This window comes from Anomaloglossus baeobatrachus, chromosome 2, assembly GCF_048569485.1.
Source record: "Anomaloglossus baeobatrachus isolate aAnoBae1 chromosome 2, aAnoBae1.hap1, whole genome shotgun sequence".
In the NCBI taxonomy this organism is placed as follows: domain Eukaryota; kingdom Metazoa; phylum Chordata; class Amphibia; order Anura; family Aromobatidae; genus Anomaloglossus; species Anomaloglossus baeobatrachus.
In genome coordinates, this window is record NC_134354.1 from 448,669,827 (window position 1) to 448,696,925 (window position 27,099).

Genomic DNA, 27,099 nt, shown 5'->3' on the forward strand with positions numbered 1-27,099 from the left:
TGCCCACTGCCAAGCGTCATCAGCGGTGACGGGCGTACTTGTATCCGTTGTCATCGCTTCAGAACGCCGGGCTTAGGTTAAGTGCGCATGATCAGAAGTCCTGGCACATTCGGTCATGCACACTAGACCTCTCTGAAGCCGGGATGCGTACACCTGGCTTCAAAGTATGCATAACTGGAAGTGCCGGGACTTCTGATCATGCGCACTGACCCTAAGCCCTGCATTCTGAAGCAGTCACGACACAGGTACGCGCGTCACTGCTGATGACACTGGACATTGAATATCATGTTAACACGCCTCTGTGGGTGTACTAATATGCTAAGAGAGCAGAATGAGCGCAAGAATTAACGCCCTTGTGACTAGTCCCTGTGCTCATTAGCAGATCATAAAGGATCTTTAGAAATACTTTTTCTAAAGATCTCTTTAGCTATGCTAGTGTATACAGGGACAGTTAAGCAAGGATTAGCAATATGCACCCAGAACTGCTCGTGGTCCTGGGTGCATATTGCATCTGACAGGTTCCCTTTAGCCCTTATAAAAAATCATATAAGCTGTATATATTTTATTGCTGTAATTTCTTTCATAACTTATTTTACTCTATATGCAAATGAGGGTTTTTTGGTGCACTCTTGACATGGCCAAGAGCTTGGTGTGCACCTTTATGCCAAATCAATTTCCATACTAAGCAGTTCTCTGATTCTGATTGACAGTGCACGCTTGGCGGGAGTGAATGCTGCCTGAACCCTAACCGCTGAATGTGCATACTAACTATAAAGTAGTCTATGGCACGCACACAGTGTGTAGGCAGGTTCCAATCTCATCATGGTCTCTTGTAAGTGGTCAGCACTTACTACAGCCAGAAGTCTAGCGAGCGGCTTCAGAGAGGAGGAGAGGGTCAGTTACACGCTCCTCCTCCTGTTTTCAGTGCTTCGCAGAATAGGTTGATAAAGTCATTGGCATTGGCCTATTCTGTGATGTACTCGAGACAGGAGGGGGAGCAAGTACAGTAACTGATCCTCTCTGCCCTTTCCTCCTCTTTTGCACTTTTGGGTTTAGTGAGCAATGGCCACTAACAGAAGGAATTGATGAAAGGAAGCGCTGCGCTCCTGAAGTCTAAATGAGAATAACAGTTTAACCTTAAAGGGTTATTCCCATCTCCAAGATCCTATCCCAATATGTCGTTGGAGTAATAATAATATTATTATTAGCAAATACCTCCAATTAGAAATGTAGTATAGTTCTCCTTATATAGCCGTGTCCCTTATCTGATGTGCAGGGCATTGCAGCTTAGGTATCCATGGTTACATCCACACATAGTGACAGTTGCCCGTGGACATAATATCTAAGCTGCAATACCCTGCCCATGAGGTAAAAGACAGCTAATCAGGAGAACTATACTACATTTCTAATTGGAGATAGTTGCTAATATTATTAGTATCACAACTACTACATATTGGGATAGGATCTTGGAGATGGGAATACCCCTTTAAGTTACTTTTCTTAAGGACTAGCTGATTGAAACCTCTCTAAAATCAGTTGTCATTGCCAGGTGAGCATTTAGGTGGCTGCTGCAGTATAACAAGTTGTCCACTCAAATTTACAAAACACGTCTGCCTTTTTGTCAGTGAGATGAGTGTATGCATATCGATTAATACATATTATCCCACACCAGCAATGGATAGCCTGAAATGATTTACTTTAGATAATTTCATCTTCTCCTAAATATATTACTAGAAACAATGGTTTCCGCCAAGACACAATGTTAACAGTGTTCTACACATGCTCCAGAGTCCATTTCTCCTGTTTATAAGTATAAGCCCTGTTCATGGTAATCCATCCATATATTCTTGCTTGTTCAGTGTTATTTTTTCCCCCTAAATTCACCTCTGATAAACACATGGCGCTGCAGTTCCATAAATAATTCTATGTTTCTGAATATTTCAGACATGCTGACACAATTTTACAGCATGATGACAGTACTTATTGTTAAAAGTGCAAAAAAAATCTCAGCTAAGAGAATCGTGTTAAGAATGCAAAGTATTCCCGTAAATTCAATCTTGGACAGAGGCATTCTACTCAGCTGAACAAATTATGTATTGTAAAAGCATTTTCACGGCTTTCCTCTTCTGCGGACTCCATGGCAACTTATTGCAGACAAAGACGTACTAATCCAGAATAAAGTCAGGATGAAAGATGTTTTGTACATTTCAAAGCTGACGCATTAGAAACAAACAAATAAAGGGCCAATTGTTAGGCTGCCAGTGTAGCAATATGGAGGCACTGGATTTGCTAATAGTGACCCCCAAAGAGCACTAATGTGTGTAGTAAATCTTATTCTAGGTTCAGATTTCAGAGCTTTATATCTTTGGCGTATATACTGTTATTTTTGTTTTGCAAAAAGAAACAGCATTAAAAGGTAATAAGAAATAACTTCGTGTTTGACTTAAATGGGTGGTCCGAAGTCCAAAGTAATTTTCCTCCTATATCCCTTTTTATGTAGTGCTATAATCTATACTATTTTGTAATATACTTCAATTAAAACTTCCCTACCATTCTCTAACTATACTACCTAACTGGTTTTCTATTTTTTTTTTCACGACGTTTTTGATGACGCATCATTTGAGAATCCCAATGCATGCTAGGATACTCAAACAAAGCATCATAAGGGGGACAGTGCCTGCAATCACTGCTACAGCCTCTGCCTCCTCTCTGAAACAAAGCGTCATCAGTTACGCTCACTTCAAGGGCTGGGCTAGTCCCAGCGTGATGTGCACAATGACAGCGCGTTCTCTGCTGTCAGCTCAGATCAGCAGAAATGAATAAGTAGGAGAGGGCTGTGTCAGAATACCTGGCGTGCAGAGACCGGTGACTACGCTTGCAGAGACGCTGCTGGTCTCTGCATGCTGGATATTTTGACAATATGCTCTTCTGCTGATTAGTTACTGCTGATCTGACCCAGCAACAGAGAGTGCACTGTCATTGTGCTTATTGTGCTGTGACTAGCCCAGCTTCTGAAAGAAGTATAACTGATAATGCTTCTTTCTGCCCCCTTATGATGTTTCGTTTGAGTATCCCAGCATGCACTGGGTTTCTCAAACAATGCGTCATCAAAAGAAGTGAAACCACCCCCTCCAAAAGAAAAAAAAAAAAGTTAGATAGTCTAGTTACGGAACGGTAGGGAATTTTTAATTCAAGTATATTAGAAAATAGTTTTGGTTATGGCACTAAACAAATAGGGATTTATGAGGAAAATTACTTTGGACTTTGGACCACCCTTTAAAGATAGCAAACAGGACCTACTTTTCTATCCCATTGTTGATGTAGACTGTTGTAAAGTCATTTTCCTGCCTGGTGGTTTACTGATATTGTGGAATGACATTGCTGAAAACAGGTTCGCTAGTTCTTCATGTGCCCTGCTTTGCTAATCAAGTATTAGTCTTTGGTTATGTGCCTAGTAAACTATTTATCACATTATATAATAACTAAGAAAGTGAAGGCATAAGCTGGCCATAAATATATGATTAAAATCTTCCAATTCTCTAATGCGTATAGGGACATCCAACCTTTCAATAAGATAGCTGCTGGGGATCCAAAAAATTGTAAAGACCCAAATAAGCACTTTAACATAGTTGAAACTTAAAAAAACATTAAAAAAGACCTATACATAATGAATATTCAGTATATATTTGTCTTTTTATGCAATACCAATGTTTTAGATCATGTTAGAGAAAAGAAAAACCTTGCTTTTAATGGCAGGAAATTATTTTTAACTTTTTTTTTAGCAACAGGGAAATTTAATTTGTCTGTAAAAAGGATGAGCTACATAACTGACTAAAAACGGAAGCAGAAGGGCCTCATTGACTAATATAGAGTTCACCTGCATTTTTAGTACTGAACACAGATCATAACGAACATTTTGTTCTAAAATGTGTGCAGAGATAATCTTATATAATGTGTCCCTGCTATGTACTGTGTAATGGCCATGTCGGACCGTACAGTGACATGGTCTGATCATACCACATGAGCAGGGGAGGAAGTAAAAGAGTATAAAGATATTACAGCACAGGATCACTGCTGATTCTTTTTGTGAGGTAAAACAAATGTTTTACCTCAAAGAAAGAATAATTTGCGATCCCATGCTGTAATGTCTGTATAATTTTTTACTTCCTTCTTGGCCCAGGAGCTTTACAGTGTCCGTGTACAGTCATGGACAAAAGTTTTGAGAATGACACCAAAATTATATTTTCACATGATCTGTTGCCCTCTGGTATTTAATTGTGTTTGTCTGAGGTTTACATCACATACAGAAATATAATTGCAATCATATTATGAGTTCCAAAAGGTTATATTGACACTTAGAATGAGTTAATGCAGCAAGTCAATATTGCAGTGTTGACCCTTCTTCTTCAGGACCTCTGCAATTCTCCCTGGTATGCTCTCAATCAACTTCTGGACCAAATCCTGACTGATAGCGGTCCATTCTTGCATAAGCAATGCTTGCATTTTGCCAGAATTTGTTGGTTTTTGTTTGTCCACCCGTCTCTTGATGATTGCCCACAAGTTCTCAATGGGAATAAGATCTGGGGAGTTTCCAGGCCATGGACCCAAAATCTCTATGTTTTGTTCCATGAGCCATTTAGTGATCACCTTTACTTTATGGCAAGGTGCTCCATCATGCTGGAAAAGGCATTGTTGGACGCCAAATTGCTCTTGGACAGTTGGGAGAAGTTGCTCTTGGACGACATTCTGGTACCATTCTTTATTTATGGCTGTGTTTTAGGCAAGACTGTGAGTGAGCAGATTCCCTTGGCTGAGAAGCAACCCCACACATGAATCGTTTCAGGATTTTTAACAGTTGGCATGAGACAAGACTGGTGGTAGCGCTCACCTCTTCTTCTCCTAATAAGCTGTTTTCCAGATGTCCCAAACAATCGAAAAGGGGATTCATCTGAGAAAATGACTTTACCCCAGTCCTCAGCAGTCCACTCCCTGTACCTTTTGCAGAATATCAGTCGGTCCGTGATGTTTTTTCTGGAGAGAAGTGGCTTCTTTGCTGCCCTCCTTGAAACCAGGCCTTGCTCAAAGAGTCTCCGCCTCACAGTGCGTGCAGAAGCACTCACACCAGCCTGCTGCCATGGCTGAGCTAGCTCGACACTGCTTGTAGTCCGATCCCGCAGCTGAAACAGTTTAAAGATACGGTCCTGGCGTTTGCTGGTCCTTCTTGGGCGCCCTGGAGCCTTTTTGGCAACAATGGAAGCTCTCTCCTTGAAGTTCTTGATGATGCGATAGATTGTTGACTGAGGTGCAATCTTTGTAGCTGCAATACTCTTCCCTGTTAGGCCATTTTTGTGCAGAGCAATGATGGCTGCACGTGTTTCTTTAGAGATAACCATGGTTAACTGAAGAGAAACAATGATACCAAGCACCAGCCTCCTTTTAAAGTGTCCAGTGGTGTCATTCTTACTTAATCATGACTGATTGATCACCAGCCCTGTCCTCATCAACACCCACACCTGTGTTAATGGAACAATCACTAAAACAATGTTAGCTGCTCCTTTTAAGGCAGGAATGCAATGATGTTGAAATGTGTTTTGGGGGTTAAAGTTCATTTTCTTAGCCAATATTGACTTTGCAAGTAATTGCTGTTAAGCTGATCACTCTTTATGACATTCTGGAGTATATGCAAATTGCCATTAGAAAAACTTAAGCAGTAGACTTTGTAAAAATTAATATTTGTAGCATTCTCAAAACTTTTGGCCATGACTGTATAGTCAGACACGTCCATTACACAGTACACAGCAGGGGCACATATATAAGATTATCTCAGCACAGAAACATTTTTTTAAACACATCCAATTGTGGAACTTATTATTAGTCCAAGATCTATTGATTTAAATGAACTTTGTTTATGGTAAAACCGCTTTAAATTCCTCTTGTACTTTGTGTAACCATTTGCACCAGATTTTTCCCCAAAAGTTTATTTTCTTCTGTGTTTTTATTTACTAATCAATATGGATGTTTGTACATATACAGTCATCAATCTCTATAAAATCATATATATGCCCAGACTACAAGCCATTCTTAATTCACAACAATCAATTTCTTTATTACTGGGGATAGGATGCTACAATGCTACAACCATTATCCAGTACAGTGCATCTGATAAGGATAGTGTACTTTCTATGAAAATCTATACCATAATGGCTCTACAATCATTTTTGAAAGTTCCCCTGTCTCATATTAACTCTTTCACGACATATGACGTACATGTACATCACACGTTAGGTGCGTGTGTAGGGAAGAGGCTGAGAAGCTGACCTTGCTCCATACACAGCAGGCTCAAAATGGTATTATACAGTGAAAACCTGCCTTTAACATTAGTGATTGTCTCTAGCTCTGGCTGCTGCTGTTCAACCACTTAGATGCCACTGTCAATATTTGACTAAAGTATTTAAGCTGTTCATTTCTGAGATGGGGCTTGGTAAAAGTTGGTCATCATGCCCTCAAGACGCAATGCAGAGCACTGATGGTTTCCCATGGCAGCCAGGAGCCTATGGAACGTCCCCCCATCAATACCTTCTTAGTACTACTATGAAGACCGGTCTGTGAATGAGCTTCATGAGAGATTGTTATTTTCACTATCTACTGCAACACTAAAGCAGAAATGCTTTGGTCCTGTATGAGCGTACACAAGAAAACTATATAAGAGTTCATAGAAAGTCTATAAGGCCACCTTCACACGTCAGTGTTTCCGGTACACGTGGCACTGGTACGTGTGACTTTCTTCACATATGCCACAGAAACCCATTATAACCTTTGGTGCTGCTCACATGTCTGTTTTCACATGGACCGTGTGTTCATGTAAACCACACATGTGTCAGTGTAAACCACAATGAAACATGTCCGCTTCTACTGGAAGCACAGAGGACAAGAGTCAGTACAAGTCTATGGGTCCATGTAAACTCAAAACACACCGATGTCATCAATTTCATTTTCTATAGCCATACTGGAAAAAAATGGATGGCACAAGGATGGCACCCATTTTTAAACACGTACGCACAAATGAGTGATAAAAATAAAAAAACGGATGGTCAAAACGCAGTGCCAGACATATAGGTTTTTATACAGAAGCGTGAAGGGGGCCTTAGATAGTGTAGGTATCATTTTATGTCCAACACAGTTGTCTATTTCCATGTATCTGTGCAGCAATTTTGTCCAATTCAATGAAGGTATTATGCCTTCACAATACATTGCAAAACCCCTACAAAATATGTAATTTATAAATAAAAATACACTGTATGACTAATGCAGCCATAACTCCATAAATCTGATCTCTACTGAGGAGTAACGGTTAGTAGACATAATGTACGTCAAAGTCTAACCTTTGCAATCTTTCCCAGTGAAGAATGATACGAATGTTAGCTGCATGACCCCAGCTTTCACCTGTAAAAGAAGTATAAGACAAAAGAAAAACATCATAAAAAAGACTGATTAAAACTTCCCATGAATGTTAGTTATTTACTGCACTGGAAGACACAGATAGAAAAGGGCTCTTGTGCAAGAACAACATAATGCACCATTCCAACTGCTTTGGGAGTCGAAATGGAACTCCTTACCACTTGGGACCCTTTGGAACAGGTTGAACTAATCATCTGTCTGCCATTGGTTTACTTGTTACTATTAAGGAAAGTAGTTACCCTATCTTTGAACTATAAGATGCACTTTCTAGCAAGAAAAAAAACTTGCTAAAAAGTATTTGTCTATAAGTTGCCACTCTGGGGGGCCAGCAGTGTCAGATCATCTAACTGCTTCATTACTGATTGAGCAGAAAAATTATAATTTAGCAGCTTGTCAGTGTGTGGACACATTATGGAATATGTATGTGGTGAGCCTAACCAGCACAAGTGAGAACATTGGGGAGAAAGTAAAGCCAGGGTGGCCTGGGGAACCGTATAGGAGAATTGTAGTTGAGCATGCCTTTTGCCTCTAGCTGAAGAGTGGTCATAATCAGCAGTAGAATGGTCTTGAGTCCGTCAAACAATTGATGTGAAGAGATTTTACATATGAAAGTAACAGGTACAATGCAAAAGTAAAAATGTGAAAGTTCTACAAAAGTTCTCAAGTGACTTGTGTCTAGATGATGAACTGGGCTTTATATTATTATGATGCAGGAAATGTACTAAAACTAGCTTGCCTTATTACAACCTAGGATCCTGCGCCTGTAATATTGTTCCATTTGCACAAACTTTCTATTTGTGTATTGGGATATAAAATTCCCTCTGCCACATAGAATACTGACGCCCAAATCTAGCAGTTTACAGTCAAAAGCTTCAAGTCTTCATTGGTGTTTTAAATTTAAAGGGAGTTTCTCAGTAAGATTAACCCTATCAAACCGCATATATGGTAATGCAGATCTTGTAGATGTAAATCCATCAACACTCTCATATCCTCCATATGTTGCTGCATTCCTGAGCAATTAGCATTGTTATGTGAATAAAGCGTTAAGTGCACTGGGTGTGACAGAGCACCTAACAGGCCTCTGTCTCTTGAGGTCGTTCTCACCCAGCACAAGCCTTTGTAGCTTGATTGACAGTTCACTGTTTGATGTTAGGGTACCGTCACACTTTAAGCGACGCTCCAGCGATCCCACCAGCGATCTTACTTGGTCAGGATCGCTGGTGCGTCACTACATGGTCGCTGGTGAGGTGTCAATCAGGCAGATCTCACCAGCGACCAGTGACCAGCCCCCAGCTACCAGCGACGTGTGGAAGCGATGCTGCGCTTGGTAACTAAAGTAAATATCGGGTAACCAAGCAAATCACTTCGCTTGGTTACCCGATATTTACCTTGGTTAACAGCGCGCACCGCTTAGCGCTGGCTCCCTGCACTCATAGCCAGAGTACACATCGGGTTAATAAGCAAACCGCTTACGTGTGCAGGGAGCCGGCACTGGCAGCCTGAGAGCGGCGGTCGCTAGTAACCAAGGTAAATATCGGGTAACCAAGCAAAGCACTTTGCTTGGTTACCCAATATTTACCTTGGTTACAGCTTACCGCAGGCAGTCAGAAGCCGGCTCCCTGCTCCCTGCACATTCAGATCGTTGCTCTCTCGCTGTCAAACACAGCGATGTGTGCTTCACAGCGGGAGAGCAACGTCCAAAAAATGAACCAGAGCAGTGTGTAACGAGCAGCGATTTCACAGCAGGGGCCAGATCGCTGCTCAGTGTAACACACAGCGAGATCGCTGATGAGGTCACTGGTGCGTCACAAAAACCGTGACTCAGCAGCGATCTCGCTAGCGATCTTGCTATGTGAGAAGTACCCCTTAGATGCCGAGAAAGGAAATCAGTGAACTATATCAATCACGGTAGAGCACTGGTGGAGACACAGCCCTGGGTGACAGTGGATCCTCAAATGTTCTGTCGCCACCAGAGCACTTAACGCCTCATTTTCATATAAATGAAAACACTAAATAATCGGGAATGCATCAAGAGATATAAGATATCAAGGTGTTGAGGATTTACATTTCAAAGACCTGCATACCCACATATGCAGTTGGTGAAGCGAGTTGATCTTACGGACAGAATCCCTTATACTGATTGTATTAGGCTAATCCAAGCAAATGTCTTCACTTACATATTTAAAGGGAACCTGTCACCATGAAAATTTAGTCCAATCTGCAGGCAGCATGTCATACAGCAGGGGGAACTAAGTAGATTGATATATTGTTTTGTGAGTAAAGATGCATTATAACCTGTTTCCTCATCATTTAAACCTTTATATTTCTGGGTTTTTCGGTCTGATCGTGACTGACAGCTTTCTTTGTGCACAACCGCATATAGAAAAAAATTGGTAATCCAGCACCACCAAAATATAAAAAAAAGGCTATCTTTTTTCATAATTGTCATCATCCATAATCAAAATTCCAGAGTGCACAATACTTTACTTCTAATTTGACATTTTCCCAAGGATCCGCCCTGGGGATCCCGTGAATTACCATCTTTAATTTGTTGGGATTTCTGCATCTGTGGGGGGCTTTCTTTTTCTTGTACACAGAAACAGCTGTCAACACTGAAGGACAGCCCACTGGACCAAAAATCCCAGAATGAGCAGAGGTGTAAATGAGTAAAGGGATTCGGTCACCAGGTTTTTGCCACCTAATCTAAGAGAAGCATAATGTAGGGGCAGAGATCCTGCTTACAGTGATATGTCACTTACTGGGCTGCTTAGTTTAATTTTGATAAAAATCACTGATTAATCAGCAGTAGGTTATCATTACAGGACTACTTGGCGTGCTGCCAGGTAGTACAGCATATTCATGAGCTCTGTATAACTGCTAGATTTACAGCAGAAAAAAACATTGACTTTATCAAAATTATAGCAAACAGCTCAGTAAGTGACATATCGCTAGAATCAGGGTCTCTGTCTCTACATTATGCTGCTCTCAGATGGGAAAGCAAAAACACCCAGACTATACTACATATTTTGTCACAGGACTATATGGACAGTAAATCTACTCAGCTCCCCCTGCTCTATAACATGGTGCCTACAGATGGGACTGAATTTTCATGGTTAAAGATTCCCATCTAATATATAAAACTGAGTGTATGTGTGTGTATGTGTGTGTGTGTGTGTGTGTGTGTATGTATGTCCGCTAAAGAAATTCACACCGTCGCATTTACGATCATGAAATTTTGCACAGACGCTTCATGTGACTCAGGGAACGTCATAGACTATGTTTTGATGGGAAAATTTAACCCCACGCTTTATAGTTACTCTCCAAAAAACCTGCCTCTATTAAAGTCAATGGAGCTGTGACCTACAGGTTATTAATAGCAGCTGTGAGTGGTTGCCATAGGAACAAAATACAAAGTTAGTATAAGAAGCTTATGTGTGAGGTAATACGATTTCTGTGGGGAGACGGATAGAGAGAGACAGAAAGAGACAGACAGAGAGAGAGACAGACAGACATAGACACAGACAGAGTAAGAGGCAGACAGGGAAAGAAACAGAGAGCGAGACACACAGTCAAAGAGACAGACAGAGGCAGACAGACACAGACAGGGAAAGAGACAGGGAAAGAGACAGACAGACCGAGACAGACAAACAGGGAAAAAGACAGAGAGACAGACAGTCAAAGAGAAAGAGGCAGACAGAGATAGACAGACAGGGAAAGAGACAGAGAGAAAGAGACAGTCAAAGGGACAGAGACAGACAGACAGGGAAAGAGACAGGCATACCGGGAAAGAGAGAGAGACAGACAGGGAAAGAGTCAGGGAAAGAGACAAAAAAAGGCAAAGAGACAGACTTGTAAAGAGACAGGGACAGAGACAGACAAGGAAAGAGACAGAGAGAGACAGACAAAGATAGAGAGACAAAACAAGAAAGCCTGTGGAGACACCATCACATGTTTCTCAACGCTGGCAGGAAACTAGCCAGGTCTTTCGCCGGGAAGGAACAACCACGGGAAGGGCACGTGAAACACGTGATGGTGCCTCCGCGGTGTTGGATGTTGATCTCCCTAAGGTCAACCATCCTTGCTTATGTAGTCTTCTACTAGGCATTGCTCCCACTAGCCAGTTTCCTACTCCACACTGATGAGGGGCAAATACCCCGAAACAGCTGTCTGTGGATGGATATTTTGCACAGATGCTTCATGTGACTCTGGGAACGTCATTGACTATGTTTTGATGGGAAAATTTAACCCTTCGCTTTATAGTTACTCTCCAAAAAACCTGCCTCTATTAAAATCAATGGAGCTGTGACCTACAGGTTATTAATAGCAGCTGTGAGTGGTTGCTATAGGAACAAAATACAAAGTTAGTATAAGAAGCTTATGTGTGAGGTAATAAGATGTCTGTGGGGAGACGGATAGAGAGAGACAGACAGAGAGAGACAGACAGACATAGACACAGACAGAGTAAGAGGCAGACAGGGAAAGAAACAGAGAGAGACAGACAGTCAAAGAGACAGACAGAGGCAGACAGACACAGACAGGGAAAGAGACAGGGAAAGAGACAGACAAACAGGGAAAGAGACAGACAAACAGGGAAAAAGACAGAGAGACAGACAGTCAAAGAGAAAGAGGCAGACAGAGATAGACAGACAGGGAAAGAGACAGGCATACCGGGAAAGAGAGAGAGACAGACAGGGAAAGAGTCAGGGAAAGAGACAAAAACAGGCAAAGAGACAGACTTGTAAAGAGACAGGGAAAGAGACAGAGACAGACGGGGAAAGAGACAGAGAGAGACAGACAGAGATAGCGAGACAAAACAAGAAAGCCTGCAGAGACACCATCACATGTTTCTCAACGCTGGCAGGAAACTAGCCAGGTCTTTCACCGGGAAGGAACAACCATGGGAAGGGCAGTCTCCAGTCAAGGAGACCACTTATGCCAAACATGGTATCCATCCACAGACAGCTGTTTCAGGGTATTTGCCCCTCATCAGTGTTGAGTAGGAAACTGGCTAGTGGGAGCAATGCTTAGTAGACTACATAAGCAAGGATGGTTGACCTTAGGGAGATCAACATCCAACACCGCAAAGACACCATCACGTGTTTCTCAACGCAGTAATTCTAGAGCAATGCCCCCTGGGAAATATTCAAAACAAGAAAGCCTGCGAAGACACCATCACATGTTTCTCAACGCTGGCAGGAAACTAGACAGGTCTTTCACCGGGAAGGAACAACCACGGGAAGAGCAAACTGGCTAGTGGGAGCAATGCCAATTTCCTACTCCACACTGATGAGGGGCAAATACCCCGAAACAGCTGTCTGTGGATGGATACCATGTTTGGCATAGGTGGTCTCCTTGACTGGAGATTGCCCTTCCCATGGTTGTTCCTTCCCGGTGAAAGACCTGGCTAGTTTCCTGCCAGCCTTAAGAAATATGTGATGGTGTCTCCGCAGGCTTTCTTGTTTTGAATATTTCACAGGGGGCATTGCTCTAGAATCACTGCGTTGAGAAACACGTGATGGTGTCTCCGCAGTGTTGGATGTTGATCTCCCTAAGGTCAACCATCCTTGCTTATGTAGTCTTCTACTAGGCATTGCTCCCACTAGCCAGTTTCCTACTCCACACTGATGAGGGGCAAATACCCCGAAACAGCTGTCTGTGGATGGATACCATGTTTGGCATAGGTGGTCTCCTTGACTGGAGACTGCCCTTCCCGTGGTTGTTCCTTCCCGGTGAAAGACCTGGCTAGTTTCCTGCCAGCGTTGAGAAACACGTGATGGTGTCTCAGCAGGCTTTCTTGTTTTGAATATTTCCCAGGGGGCATTGCTCTAGAATCACTGTGTTGAGAAACACGTGATGGTGTCTCCGCGGTGTTGGATGTTGATCTCCCGAAGTTCAACCATCCTTGCTTATGTAGTCTTCTACTAGGCATTGCTCCCACTAGCCAGTTTCCTACTCCACACTGATTAGGGGCAAATACCCCGAAACAGCTGTCTGTGGATGGATACCATGTTTGGCATAGGTGGTCTCCTTGACTGGAGATTGTCCTTCCCGTGGTTGTTCCTTCCCGGTGAAAGACCTGGCTAGTTTCCCGCCAGCGTTGAGAAACACGTGATGGTGTCTCCGCAGGCTTTCTTGTTTTGAATATTTCCCAGGGGGCATTGCTCTAGAATCACTGTGTTGAGAAACACGTGATGGTGTCTCCGCGGTGTTGGATGTTGATCTCCCTAAGGTCAAACATCCTTGCTTATGTAGAGATAGAGAGACAGACAGACAGACACAGAGATAGAGAGACAGACATAGAGATAGAGAGAGACAGACAGAGAGATTGACATGGACAGAGAGACATGGATAGAGACAGAGACACACATGGATAGAGACAGACACGAAAAGAGACAGACAGAGAAACAGACAGAAAGACAGACACACAGAGACAGACAAAGAAAGACAGAAACAGACACAGATACACAGAGACAGTCAGAGACAAACATAGACTGACAGACAGTTACTATCCCGGGCAACGCCCAGGTACTACAGCTAGTTAACTATAAAATAGGATTATTAATGACTTTATTGTCCTACTTTATGACCAAAGTTTAGCTAAGTACAGACGGGGTTCATCGGTCGGGGGTTCCATCTGAATCTATGAATATCGGGATTCAGACGAGCCCCTAATGGAAGCATTCAGAAATGTGAAACAGAATTTAAAAAGACTCTGTTTGAGGTTCTTTACGACGGTGTCCGCATTTTTTTTTTCACTATGCTCCTACGAATTCCATTGTCTGAAAAATACAATACAATTCTCAAATTATTACTAGTCAAAGAAAGAAACAAGCTGTCAGCACCCTGTAGAGTAGACTACTTTCAGCATACTGTATATTAGGTAGGACCAAAGGCTACCAACTGCTGTAAAACAGTCTACAACCCAATGATTGTCAGTAAAGAAATTGATGGGAATTTGTACTCCCTCTATTCTCATCGCTCCTTTATCCAGCAGAAACAATTTTGCTAACAATGTAATAAATAATCCAGTTTTACAGACTGTAAGTGGCGCTTGCAAGCATGAGAACACTAAATATCGCTCTAGTTTTAGGATGATACAACACAAGGATGATGATCCTTTTTATAAGAAAGACATCCAAATAAAAAAAATGGAAATAGTTCAAACCAGTTTTGAAATTTAGTATACCGAGCAGACTAATATAAGGACAATTGTATTTTTCTTATAAAAGATTGATGCAGTCAGCTCAAGGCAACCAGTGCTTTTATAATTAAAGGATTTCCACTCTTGGCAAATTAAATAGGAGAGTCAAGATTAATGGTTCCAGTGGGGATTGTGCCTAGTCAATAAAGTGTCATTCAGTCAGTAAGGAAGGAAACCCCTGAGGCCAATGTGACTGTGAATGTACTATGAATATCTATGTTCTGCAGAGACTTGTCTAAAATATATGGACAGATGTAGGCACTTTACAAAGAAGGTCACATGCATGACAATGTCAGTATCATGAATAAGCGTGCTTCATATAAGGCCGGGTTCAGATGGACGTATTTTGGGTCAGTGTGCTGTCCGTTTCTACACAGATCTTATAATACCTGGTTTGTCTGTGTACACTTTTTTCACATGGACAGATGTAAGTACTTTACAAAGAAGGTCACATGCGTGACAATGTCAGTATCATGAATTAGCATGCTTCGTATGAGGCCAGGTTCAGATGGACATATTTTGGGTCAGTGTGTTGTGCCTGTGCTTACCAGAGAGCACAGGTATCCAATAATACCAGGTCTGTCTGCGTACACTAGCACTTTTTTCCCATAGACGGATGGACCATGTGAAAATAAAAGGCCAGTATACAGTAGTGAGATATGTTCTACGGTCCAGGCTAGTGCATGAGATCGCAGGCAGCTCCTAACAATCTGCACTGTGTGGACATGAACATGGACCTGCACACAGCCAGACATATCCACACACTGCAGATGGGACTGAGCAGGTATTTAATAAATTATTTCATTATTTCTTTATTAATTTAGAAGAATATGGATTTTAGTATATTACACTGAAAAGGGGATCCTTGACAAACATGTATTTAAAGAGTTATTTCCATCTCCAAACTCCTATCCCAATATGTAGTAGTATAATAATAATAATAATGATAATATTAGCAAATGCCTCCAATTAGAAATGTAATATAGTTCGTCTGATTAGCTATGTCGATTACCTCATTTTCAGGGCATTGCAGGAGCTTAGGCAGAGGTGTATCTAGGCTTTCCGGCACCCAGGGCAAGAATTCAGTTTGGCGCCTCCCCATGTGACCAATTATTTATATGTGATTTGCACACTTAGTCACGTGATGACGAGCTGCTCTTAATAATTCTCTCGATGTATAAAGAGAAACATAGGAAGAAAAGTTAATTGTCTGAATCAAGTATGAAAATCATATATGAGTGGAGAGGCCATGTGGTGTCTGCTGGAACCAGCGAGTAGCGCTGAATCCTGACAGGGAGTATATTACACGCTGTTAGGATAGGGCTACAGTGCTTAATTTTATAAGTAAAGGGCTTCTCCAGGTTTGAGATAAAAATCTGCAGTCACTCTATGTGATTGCAGACTTCTGAATTCTCACACTGCACACTGTCAGGATTCTCTGGTGCCAGCAGTGAGAGTGGGAGGTCACGAAACTGCAAGTATGTGATTTACATACATGTGGTCATATGCTGACTATACATGTGTGGGCTCTCTCAATGAAAATGAATTGAGTGAGACTAGACACGTCAAATCTGAATGTGACCAGATATATACAAATCTCATACTTGCGGTCACATGACCGTCCATTCTCGTTACTGGCACTGGAGAATCCTAAAAGTGTGTAGAGTATGCATTGTAAGAATTCAGAAGCCTGCAGTCAACTACAGTGACTGGAAACTTTCATCTCAAACCTGGACAAGACTTTACTTATAAAATTAAGCAGTGTAGCCCAATTCTAAGTAAAAGGGTTGTCTAATCTCACAATTTATGTATTGTTACTTGTGTACAGGATCAGAACTAGTAACAGCACCAGAACCACCAGAGGTACAGAAATACATAAATAAAACCTCCATCAATACAGAAGCACAGCATCACAACCTCCAACAGCACAGAAATGCATCATCAGAACAACCAGCAGTACAGAAATACATCCATATAACCCCATCAGTTCAAAAACACAGCAACAAAACTCTCATCAGTATAGAAATACATAAAACCACAAGCAGTACATGGTAAATCAATTGTAATGTCAGCTCAGACATATACACATTTGAATTGCAGGAATCTACAACTTCAAGTACATCCTTAAAGGGAATCTGTCACCAGGATTTTAACACCTAATCTGAGAGCAGCATAACATAGGGAGATCCTGATTCCAGCGGTGTGTCACTTACTGTGCTGTTTAGTGTAGTGTTGATAAAATCACTGTTTAATCAGCAGTAGATTATCATTACAGGACTGCTTGGCATGCTGCCAGGTAGTCCAGCATATTCATCAGCTCTGTATAACTGCTAGATCTGCAGCAGAGAAAACATTGATTTTATTAAAATAACAGCAAAGTGCTCAGTAAGTGACACATCGCTGGAATCAAGGTCTCTAACTCTAGATTATGCTGCTCTCATATAGGGGAGCAATAACCTGGTGACAGATTCCTTTTAACAATGGTAAAGAGATACTTGGGAGTTCTCAATCATCATCAGACTACGGACTATACAGGAACTACAGTAAGGCCTCAGTTCCACTTGCATTTTTGCACGGACGAGTGCAATCTGATAAAACATCGAATTGCACTTGCACCAGTGTAAAACTATGGGGCAGTGTCCATCTGCGATTGATTTTTCATGATATATTGGCATGAGAAAAGGATTGCAGCATGCTGCGTTTGGCAGCGAATCTCAGCTCACACACCCATACAGGTCTACGGGAGCTTGTGAAACATCGCACTGCACTTGGATGTCATCAGAGAGCAGTACGATGTACGCAGAGACAGGCCGTAGAGAAGGGGGAGAATTACCCCCTCCCTTCCTCTTGTCCGTACCTGTGATCCGATCACAGTTCTGAGGTATAGAGCACTGGGGTCAGGGGAATAGACAGTTCTGGGGGTATACAGCACTGGGGTCAGGGGATAGACAGTTACGGGGGTATGCAGCACTGGGGTCAAGGGAATAGACAGTTCTGGGAGTATACAGCACTGGGTCAGGGGATGGACAGTTCTGGGGGTATACAACACTGGGGTCAGGGGATAGACAGTTCTGGGGGTATAGACAGTACTTGGAGTATACAGCACTGGGGTCAGTGGATAGACATTTCTGGGGGTATACAGCACTGGGGTGGAGGAATAGACAGTTGGGCGGGGTATACAGCACTGGAGTGGGGGGGTAGACAGTACTGGGGGTATACAGCACTGGGGTTGGGGAGTAGACAGTACTGGGAGTATACAGCACTGGGGTGGGGTGAATAGAGAGTTCTGGGGGTATACAGCACTGGGGTGGGATTGAATAGACAGTTCTGGGGGTATATAGCACTGGGGTGGGGGGATAGACAGTTCTGGGGGTATATAGCACTGGGGTGAGGTGAATAGACAGTTCGTCATGGTATACAGCTCTGGGGTGCGGGATAGACACTTCTGCATGGTATACAGCTTGGGGGAGGGAAGATATACAGTTCTGCAGGGTATACAGTACTGGGGTGGGGGGATAGACAGTTCTGCAGGGTATACTGCTCTGGGGTGGGGGGATAGACACTTCTGCATTATATACAGCTCTGGGATGGGGATAGACAGTTCTGCATGGTCTACAGCTCTGGGGTGTGGGGATAGACAGTTCTGCAGGGTATACAGCACTGGGGTGGGGGGATAGACACTTTTGTAAGGTATACAGCTCTAGGGTGGGGGGATAGACAATTCTGTAGGGTATACAGCACTAGGGGAACAGGACATACAGCTCGTAGGGATGTTAAGGCTCCTCTCTTCATTTGTGGGTTGAGCCTAGAATGTATGGGCTCCTTCCAGGTTAGTGGGCGTGACCAGCTTCCTGACAAATTATGTCATACCTGGAAGGAGCCTGTATATTCTAGCATCTACCTTCATCTGTGGGAGCGCTGTGCACTCTGCGTGTTAGCTCTGCCAACAGATGAACTTAGACCCTTCACGCGGCAGTGAAAGCTGCGTGCAGGTGAGGATTTAAGAGCCTGCAGCCAGGGAAGTGCGGCTGCCAGCATGAGCGCTGCGGTCCACGGAACTCAGCCCGGGGGCCGCAGCATACATTACCGCCCTTCCTGACGAGTGCTGAAGCCGGCCCTGGCCGCCCGGGAGACTCAGTGCTGCATCAGTCGGCCCGCCAGCGCCCCCCCTGACACTGTGCCCAGGGCAGATGCCCCGCCAGCCACCCCTAGGCAACGCCTCTGCCTTGGGTATCCAAGGTTATGACCACGTACAATAATTAACTGACTATATGCCTGGTCGTAACCATGAATACCTAAGGTCCTGCAATGCCCTGAACATGAGGTAAATGACATAGCTAATTAGAAGAACTATATTACATTTCTAATTGGAGGTATTTGCTAATATTATTATTACACCTACTACATATTGCGATAGGACACTGGAGATAGGAATACCCCTTTAGGTTATGTGTCCACGGGAGAATGTAGCTGTGGATTTTTCTGCATCAAAATCCGCAGCTTTCCCGCAAAATCCGCGGATTTACCGCGGAATTGTCGCGGATTTTGGTGCGGATTTTTTTTTTTTCCCCAATTCTAAAGCCAAAATCCGGATGAAAATCCGCAACAATAATTGACATGTTGCAGATTTTTCCGGACGAAAATCCGCACGATTTACGCTGCGGAAAAATCCGCAGTGTGGACACAGCATTTCCAAAATGCCATAGAAATGGCTGGGGAGTAGCTGTGCTGCAGATTTTCGGGAAATCCGCGGCTTTTCCGCGAGAAATCCGCGGCAAAATCCGCGCATTTTCCGCAGCGTGGGCACATAGCCTTATAGAGGATCTATCACAAGGCCAAAAGTGCCTAGCTTTTCTTATTATTTTATTCCAGCTGATGGCCTGCATATTCAATTTGTTTTTCTTTAACAAGAGGGCATTACTTTTAGGATACTCTGTGTTTACACTGAAACAGAACAAAATAAGAGTAAAACCTAGCCACTTTTGAACTGGTGACAGGTCTCTAACATCAGTATAATGTATTCACCACTTACAAATGAAATATGTTCTTATTATAATTGGCCATACATATACCAATATTCCAAACATTGGATAATTTCACCCTTGATGATCACATTTTTTTGAAATATTTGTCAGCCTATGTCTCACTAGCTGTAGTGAAATGACCGTACTAATGCCAGCATGACATTGATCTGCTGGATTCATAACAAGCTGATATTTGTTGGCCATAACCTCTGGAGAGCCACAAGTTGCAGACCACTTATATACTGAACAAAAATATAAATGATGCACTTTTGTTTTTGATCTCATTTTTCATTAACTGAACTCTAAGGCGGGCTTTACACGTTCTGACATCGCTAGCAATTGCTAGCGATGTCGAGCGCGATAGCACCCGCCCCCGTCGCACATACGATATGTGATGATTGCTGCCGTAGCGAACATTATCGCTACGGCAGCTTCACACGCACATATTTGGACGGCGACGTCGCTGTGACCGCCGAACAATCCCTCCTTCAAGGGGGAGGTGCGTTCGGCGTCACAGTGACGTCACTAAGCGGCCGGCCAATAGAAGCAGAGGGGCGGAGATGAGCGGGACATAACATCCCGCCCACCTTCTCCCTTCCGCATTGGCGGTGGACGCAGGTAAGGAGATGTTTGTCGTTCCTGCGGTTTCACACACAGCGATGTGTGGTGCTGCAGGAACGACAAACAACATTGTACTGGCAGCAGCAGCGATATTATGAAAAGGAGCGACGTGTCACCGATCAACGATATTTGACGTTTTTGCGATCGGTGATCGTCGCTCCTAGGGTTTACACGCTGCGATGTCGGTAACGGCGCCGGATGTGCGTCACTAACGACGTGACCCCGACGATATATCGTTACCGATGTCGCAACGTGTAAAGCCCGCCTTAGACCTAATACTTTTTCTCTCAAATATTATTCACACATTTGTCTAAAAGTTAGGCTGCTTTCACACTACGTTTTTTTAACATCCATCATGAACGTTTTTATAACGCAAAAACGGATCCAGTGCAAATGCGTTTTCATTTCAATGCATTTGCAATGGACTTGCGTCAACATGCGTTCACCTGCGTTTGCATGCGTTATAGTGAGGATCCAGCGACTTGCAGTTTTTTAACATTTTTCAAAAATGCTACTTGTAGCGTTTTTGAGCTGCGTCCAAATAATGCAAATTGCTGGATCCTGACTATACTGCATGCAAACGCATGTGAAGGCTGGCATGCTGATAGACAGGATCCTGCTTGCTCTGCTGAACATGCCCAGAAACCAGCCTCGGGTGATCAGTCCCTCACTCCACCTCCCTCTCTGTCTCCCTCCGCCTCCCTCTTGCCCCCTCCCTCTCTGTGTCTCTCCGCCTCCCTCTCGCCCCCTCCCTCTGGCCCCCTCCCTGTCTCTCTCCCTCTCTACCTCTCTCACCCTCTCCCTCTCTCACCCTTTCCTCTCCCCCGCCTGATAGCTACGGACACTCGTAACCAAGATAAATATCGGGTAACCAAGCAAAGCGCTTCTCTTAGTTACCCGATGTTTACGTTGGTTACGTGTGCAGGGAGCAGGGAGCCCGGCTCCTAGCAGCTGCGGATGCTCGTAACCAACGTAAATATCGGGTTATCCAAGCAAGTTACCCGATGTTTACCTTGGTTACGAGCCTCTGCAGCTGGCAGAAGCCGGCTCCCAGTCTATCACGTTCAGTTCCACTGACTCCCGATCACATGACTCCAATGCCCGCCCATAAACTTAAAGTGACAGGATCCTGCAAAATAACACATGCGTTTGCATGCGTTTTTTTGCTGTAAAAGCAGGATCCGCTTTTACAGCAAAAAGAGAGTAGCCATCCACCTCACAGGTGTGACATATCAAGATGCTGATTAGACAGCATGATTATTGTACAGGTGTGCCTTAGGCTGACCACAGTAAAAAGCCATGCTGAAATGTGCAGTTTCATCACACAGCACAATTCCACAGATGTCGCTAGTTTTGATGGAGTGTGCAATTGGCATGCAGACTGCAGGAATGTCCACCAGAGCTGTTGCCCGTCAAATTAATGTTCATCTATCATATGCCATCTCCAAAAAAATTTAGGAGAATTTGGCAATACATCCAACCGGCCTCACAACAGCAGACTATGTATAACCACACCAGCCCCGGACCTCAGCCTCAGCATCTGTCATCTTCACCTCCAAGATTGTCTGAGACCAGCCGCCCGGACAGCTGCTGCAACAATCAGTTTGCATAACCAAAGAATTTCTGCACAAACTGTCAGAAACCATTCCAAGGAAGCTCGTCTGCTGCTCATCATCCTCATCGGGGTCTCCACCTGACTGCAGTTCGTCATCATAGCCGACTTGAGTTGGCAAATGCTCACATTTGATGACATCTGGCACGTTGGAGAGGTGTTCTCTTCACGGATGAATCCCAGTTTTCATTGTCCAGGGCAGATGGCAGACTGTGTGTTTTTGACGTTGTGTTTGGGATGTTTGCTGATCTTAACGTTGTGAATCGAGTATCCCATGGTGGTGGTGGGGTTATGGTATGGGCAGGTGTATGTTATGGACAATGAACATAGGTGCACTTTATTGATGCCATTTTGAATGCAGAGAGCTACCATGACAAGGTCCTGAGGCCAATTGTTTTGCTATTCATCCACGACCATCATCAATTGTTGCAGCATGATAACGCACGGCCCCATGTAGCAAGAATCTGTACACAATTCCTGGAAGTTGAAAACAACCCAGTTCCTGTATGGCCTGCAAACTCACCGGACGTGTCCCCCATTGAGCATGTTTGTGATGCTCTGGATCAGAGTATACGGCAGCATGTTCAAGTTCCTGCCAATATCAAGCAACTTCGCACAGCCATTAAAGAGTGGACTAACAATCAACAACATGATCAACTCTATGGGAAGATGTGTTGCACTGTGTGGTAGTCAGAGCAGATACTGACTGACACTGACGGTACAGGATAATGACACTGGGGTTACAAGATAATGTCACTGACACTGGGGGTACAGGATAATAACAATGACACTGGGAATACAGGATACTGACACTGACACTGGGGTTACAGGATACTGACACTTGATACTCGGTAAAGGGTAAGCCACATGGGGTACAGGATAATTACTCTGGACACTCGGTTGTTTTCCTCAGCACCCAGTTTTTCTATGTTCTGGGTGATGAGGAAAAGAGCCTCTTTCTCTCAGCCCAGCACCCAGCTTTCCCATGAGACCTCTCTTTATCGTAACCCTATCCTCCTACATTGTTTACAGGTATATTAAACATATTATAATGGTTATGTGTGGTTACTATTTAATGTTGCACCTCTGATCTGCTCAATTATTTGCACTGGCTTAGTTCTCCTTTTGTAAGGCTCCCATACTTTCGCAGCTTGGAGCAATTATTCACACACACCCTGTGGAGCTTATTAAACTGAATTTTATGATTAATTAAATAAATAGATAAAAAAAAATGACGTGTGGTCCCCCTATTTTTGATAACCACCAAAGGTAAAGCAGACAGTTGTGAGTTGATATTGTCAGACGGGAAGGTCCATGGCTATTGGGCACTTCTTAGCCTAAAAATATCAGCCAGCAGCCGCCCCAGAAGTGGCGCACCACATTTGATGTGCCAAGTCTGGCTCTTGGTTTAATTTCTTACCGACTGTCCTGGTGCAGTAACAATTTTGGTAATGGTAGTTAGGGTTGATGTCAGCTGTATAGAACACCTTGCATCAGCTCTGGTGTTCGTAATCGAGAGGTTTCTATCAGTCACCCCAATCACTAAGGCTACTTTCACACATTCGGTTTTTGCTCTGCAGCACAATACGGCGCTCTGCAGAAAAACCGCAACCGTTTTTTTGCCGCCGGTTGCGTTTTTTTTTGCATAGACTTACATTAGTGCCGTATTGTGCCGCATGGGCTTGCGTTCGGTCCGGTTTTTGCCGCATGCGGCAGATTTAGCCGCGGCCAGATGGAACGTTCCCTGGCACGTTTTTTGCTCCGGCAAAAAAAACGCATTGCGCCGCATCCGGCCGCTGCGGTGCATTTTTCAATGCATGCCTATGGACGCCGGATGCGGCGCGATGAGGAAAAAACCGCATCCGGCCGCCGCATGCGGTTTCTTCCACTGCGCATGCTCAGTAGCATGCCGCAACCGGGAAAAACCAGACGGGCCGCATGTAAAAACTTATGCAAAGGATGCGGTGTTTTCGCCGCATCCGTTGCATAGGTTTCACAGCCGGATTGAGCCGCACTGCTCAAACCGGATGTGTGAAAGTAGCCTTACCCAGTAAGTAAAAAAGAACACACAAATAGTTTATTTGAAAAAACACTCCCTGACTTTTTCCCTGGTTCACTATTTTATAAAAAAACATTCAGGTTTGACGTAGTCCCGGTAATCCTATGTAGTCCACAAATGTAAACCTGATAAACATAAAAAGAGAGAAATAAGAACAAGAGTTATTAGTAATAAAGTTCCCAAGCAGCACTGCTGTAGTCCACTGAATCTGACATAGTCCAGAGCACAGAGTGTGCAGGGAATGTCTGAAGACTGATGTCATCACTCTGCAGAGGCACTGATCTCGCGAGCAGTGACATCAGTCATCAAACATTTCTGCTCACTCTGCATTCTGGACTATGGTGGTGATGTGTGAGAACTTTGCTTTTTAATAAATTGGTGAATGAGAGACAGTCAGTTGTTTTTATTTCTCTCTATGTTTTCCAGGTTTCCATTTTTGGGTTACATTGCATTCGCTGGACTAAGTTGGAATCCCTGGACTACATCAGACCTGCATGTTGTTTTTTTTTTGTTTTTTTTTTATAATATAAAATGGTGAACCAGGGAAAAAGACAGAGTGTTTTTTCAAATAAACTATTTTTGTGTATGTGTTTTGTTTTATTTTTACTTACTGGGCTAGTAAAAGGGGTGTCTGCTAGACACCTCTCTATTACTAACACCAGGACGTAATGCCAGCTGACACTACACAGCTGACATCAACCTCAACTACCATTACCCCAATTGCTACCGCACCAGGAAGAGCTGAGGCGAAACGCCTGACTAGGAGCATCTAATGTGATACACCACTTCTGGGTCAGCTGCGGGCTGGTATTTTTAGGCTAGGAAGGGCCCAATAACTATTGACCTTCCCAGCCTGACAATACCAGCTCACAGCTGTCCACAAAAGCTGTCCACTAAGCTCCACCGGGTGCAATTTTATAATATGCTGGGGGGGGGAAGTTGTGCATTTATATGACTGTATCTATATGTCTGTCTGTGTCTATCTAATATCTATTATCTATCTTTACAGCATTCATTGCTTTCTAAATACGCTAGAAAAATGCAGTGAAAATGTACATCGAAAACATGGCAAAAATCAGCAGAACGTGCATTTTTGCCAATGCGTTTTTCCTGCCAAGAAATGTAGAAATGGTTCAAAAATTTCCAAATACTTAACGTGTACACATAACCTTGAAGTCTGACCTCTGGGATCCCGAGGGACCACAAGGAAAAGGTTCTGGCAGAGAAGCATCTTGAATGGTATGAAGGTTTCACATGCTCAAATTGCTTATAAAACTACTTGAGAAAGATGAGAATAGAGCATCCCTGATTTCCTGTAATTGCTGTTAATGAAGTAAACCATGCCAGTGTTCAGATAAAGGCACCTGCTACGCTCCATTGCTCCTAGTTGTAGATATAGAAAGAGGAAAAAAAGTATTTGAAACACTGCCAATTTTGTATGTTTTCCCATCTACAAAGAATGGAGAGTGCTGTAATTTTTATCATAGGTACACTTCAACTGTGACAGACAGAATTCCCTCCAAAAAAATCACATTCTATAACTTTTAATTAATTTTGTTGCATAAAATAAGTATTTGATACAATATAAATACAGAACTTAATATTTGGTACAGAAATCTTTGTTTGCAATTACAGATGTCAGACGTGTCCTGAAGTTCATGACCTAGTTTGCACACACTGCAGCAGGGATTTTGGCCCGCTCCTCTACAAAGATCTACTCCAGATCTTTCAGGTTTCGAGGCTGTCACTGGGCAACATTAAGGTTTCCGCTCCCTCCAAATATTTTCTATTGGGTTCAGGTCTGAAAACTGGCTAGGCCACTCCAGGACCTTGAAATGCTTCTTACGGAACTAACTACTCCTTAGTAGCCCTGGCTATGGTCATTGTCATGCTGGAAGACCCAGCCACGACCCAGCTTTAATGTTCTTATTGAGAGAAGGAGGTTGTTGGCCAAAATCTCACGATACATGACTCCATCTATGCTCAGTTGTCCTGTCCCCTTTGCAGAAAAGCACCTCCAAAGTATGATGTTTCCACGCCCATACTTTACGGTTGGGACAGTGTTCTTGAGGTTATACTCATCCTTCTTTTCCTCCAAAGTGGAGTTGATACCAAAAACTTCTATTGTGGTCTTATCTGACCATATGCCTCATCTGGATCATTCAGATGGTCACTGGCGAACTTCAAACGGAAATGCGCTGACGTAAGCAGGGGGACCTCGCATGCCCTGCAGGACTTTAATCCATGATGGTGTAGTGTGTTACTAACTGTAATCTTTGAGACTCTCGTCCCAACTCTCTTCAGGTCATTGACCAGGTCTTCCCTTGTAGTTCTGGGCTGATTCCTGAACTTTCTCAGAATCATCCTTACCCCACAAGATGAGATCTTGGATGGAACCCCAGACAGAGTAAGATTGACAGCCATCTTGTGTTTCTTCCATATTCTAATAATTGTGCCAACAGATGTTGCCTTTTCACCAAGCTGCTTGCCTATTGTCCTGTAGCCCATTCCCATCTTGTGCAGGTCTACAATTTTGTCTCTAGTATCCTTAAACAGCTCTTTGGTCTTGGCCATGGTGGATAGGTTGGAGGGTGATTGATTGAGTGTGTGGACAGGTGTCTTTTATACAGGTAACAGGTTCAAACAGGTGCAATTAATAGAAGTAATGAGTGAAAAGTAGGATGGCTTCTTAAAGAAAAAATAACAGGTCTGTGAGAGCCAGAAATGTTGCTGGTTGGTGGGTGATGAAATACTTATTTGATGCAATATAATTAGAGATGGGCAAACCCGCAGTTCTTTGGGTTCAGCGGGTTCAGAAACTGATCTCTCCTTCACCTCCCACATACGATCTCTTGCCCGCTCCTGCCGCTTGCACCTCAAGAACATCTCTACAATCTGCCCCTTTCTCACAATGGAAATGATACAAACCCTCACCGTGGCCCTGATTTATTCCCGCCTTGACTACTGTAATTCTCTATTAATTGGTCTCCCCCTAACTAGACTCTCTCCTCTACAGTCCATCCTTAATGCAGCAGCCAGAGTCACCTATCTGGCTAACTGCTAGCTACTCGGATGCCTCTGATCTCTGCCCGTCATTGCACTTGCTGCCCATTTATCACAGGAT

The 27,099-nt window shown here is 43.4% G+C and overlaps 2 protein-coding genes across 3 annotated transcripts in view; one reads left to right on the forward strand and one right to left on the reverse strand.

Moving 5' to 3' along the window:
• The window catches only part of TEX14 (testis expressed 14, intercellular bridge forming factor), a 304,889-nt gene that overhangs the window by 93,512 nt on the left and 184,278 nt on the right, over positions 1 to 27,099 (forward strand). The window lies entirely within an intron of this gene.
• RAD51C (RAD51 paralog C) overlaps positions 1 to 27,099 on the reverse strand; it is a 114,764-nt gene that overhangs the window by 10,254 nt on the left and 77,411 nt on the right. For both annotated transcript variants that reach the window (XM_075336302.1, XM_075336301.1), the window contains exon 7: positions 7,383 to 7,443. In XM_075336302.1, the coding sequence (XP_075192417.1) occupies positions 7,383 to 7,443 (61 nt within the window). The remainder of the gene's footprint in view (positions 1 to 7,382; positions 7,444 to 27,099) is intronic.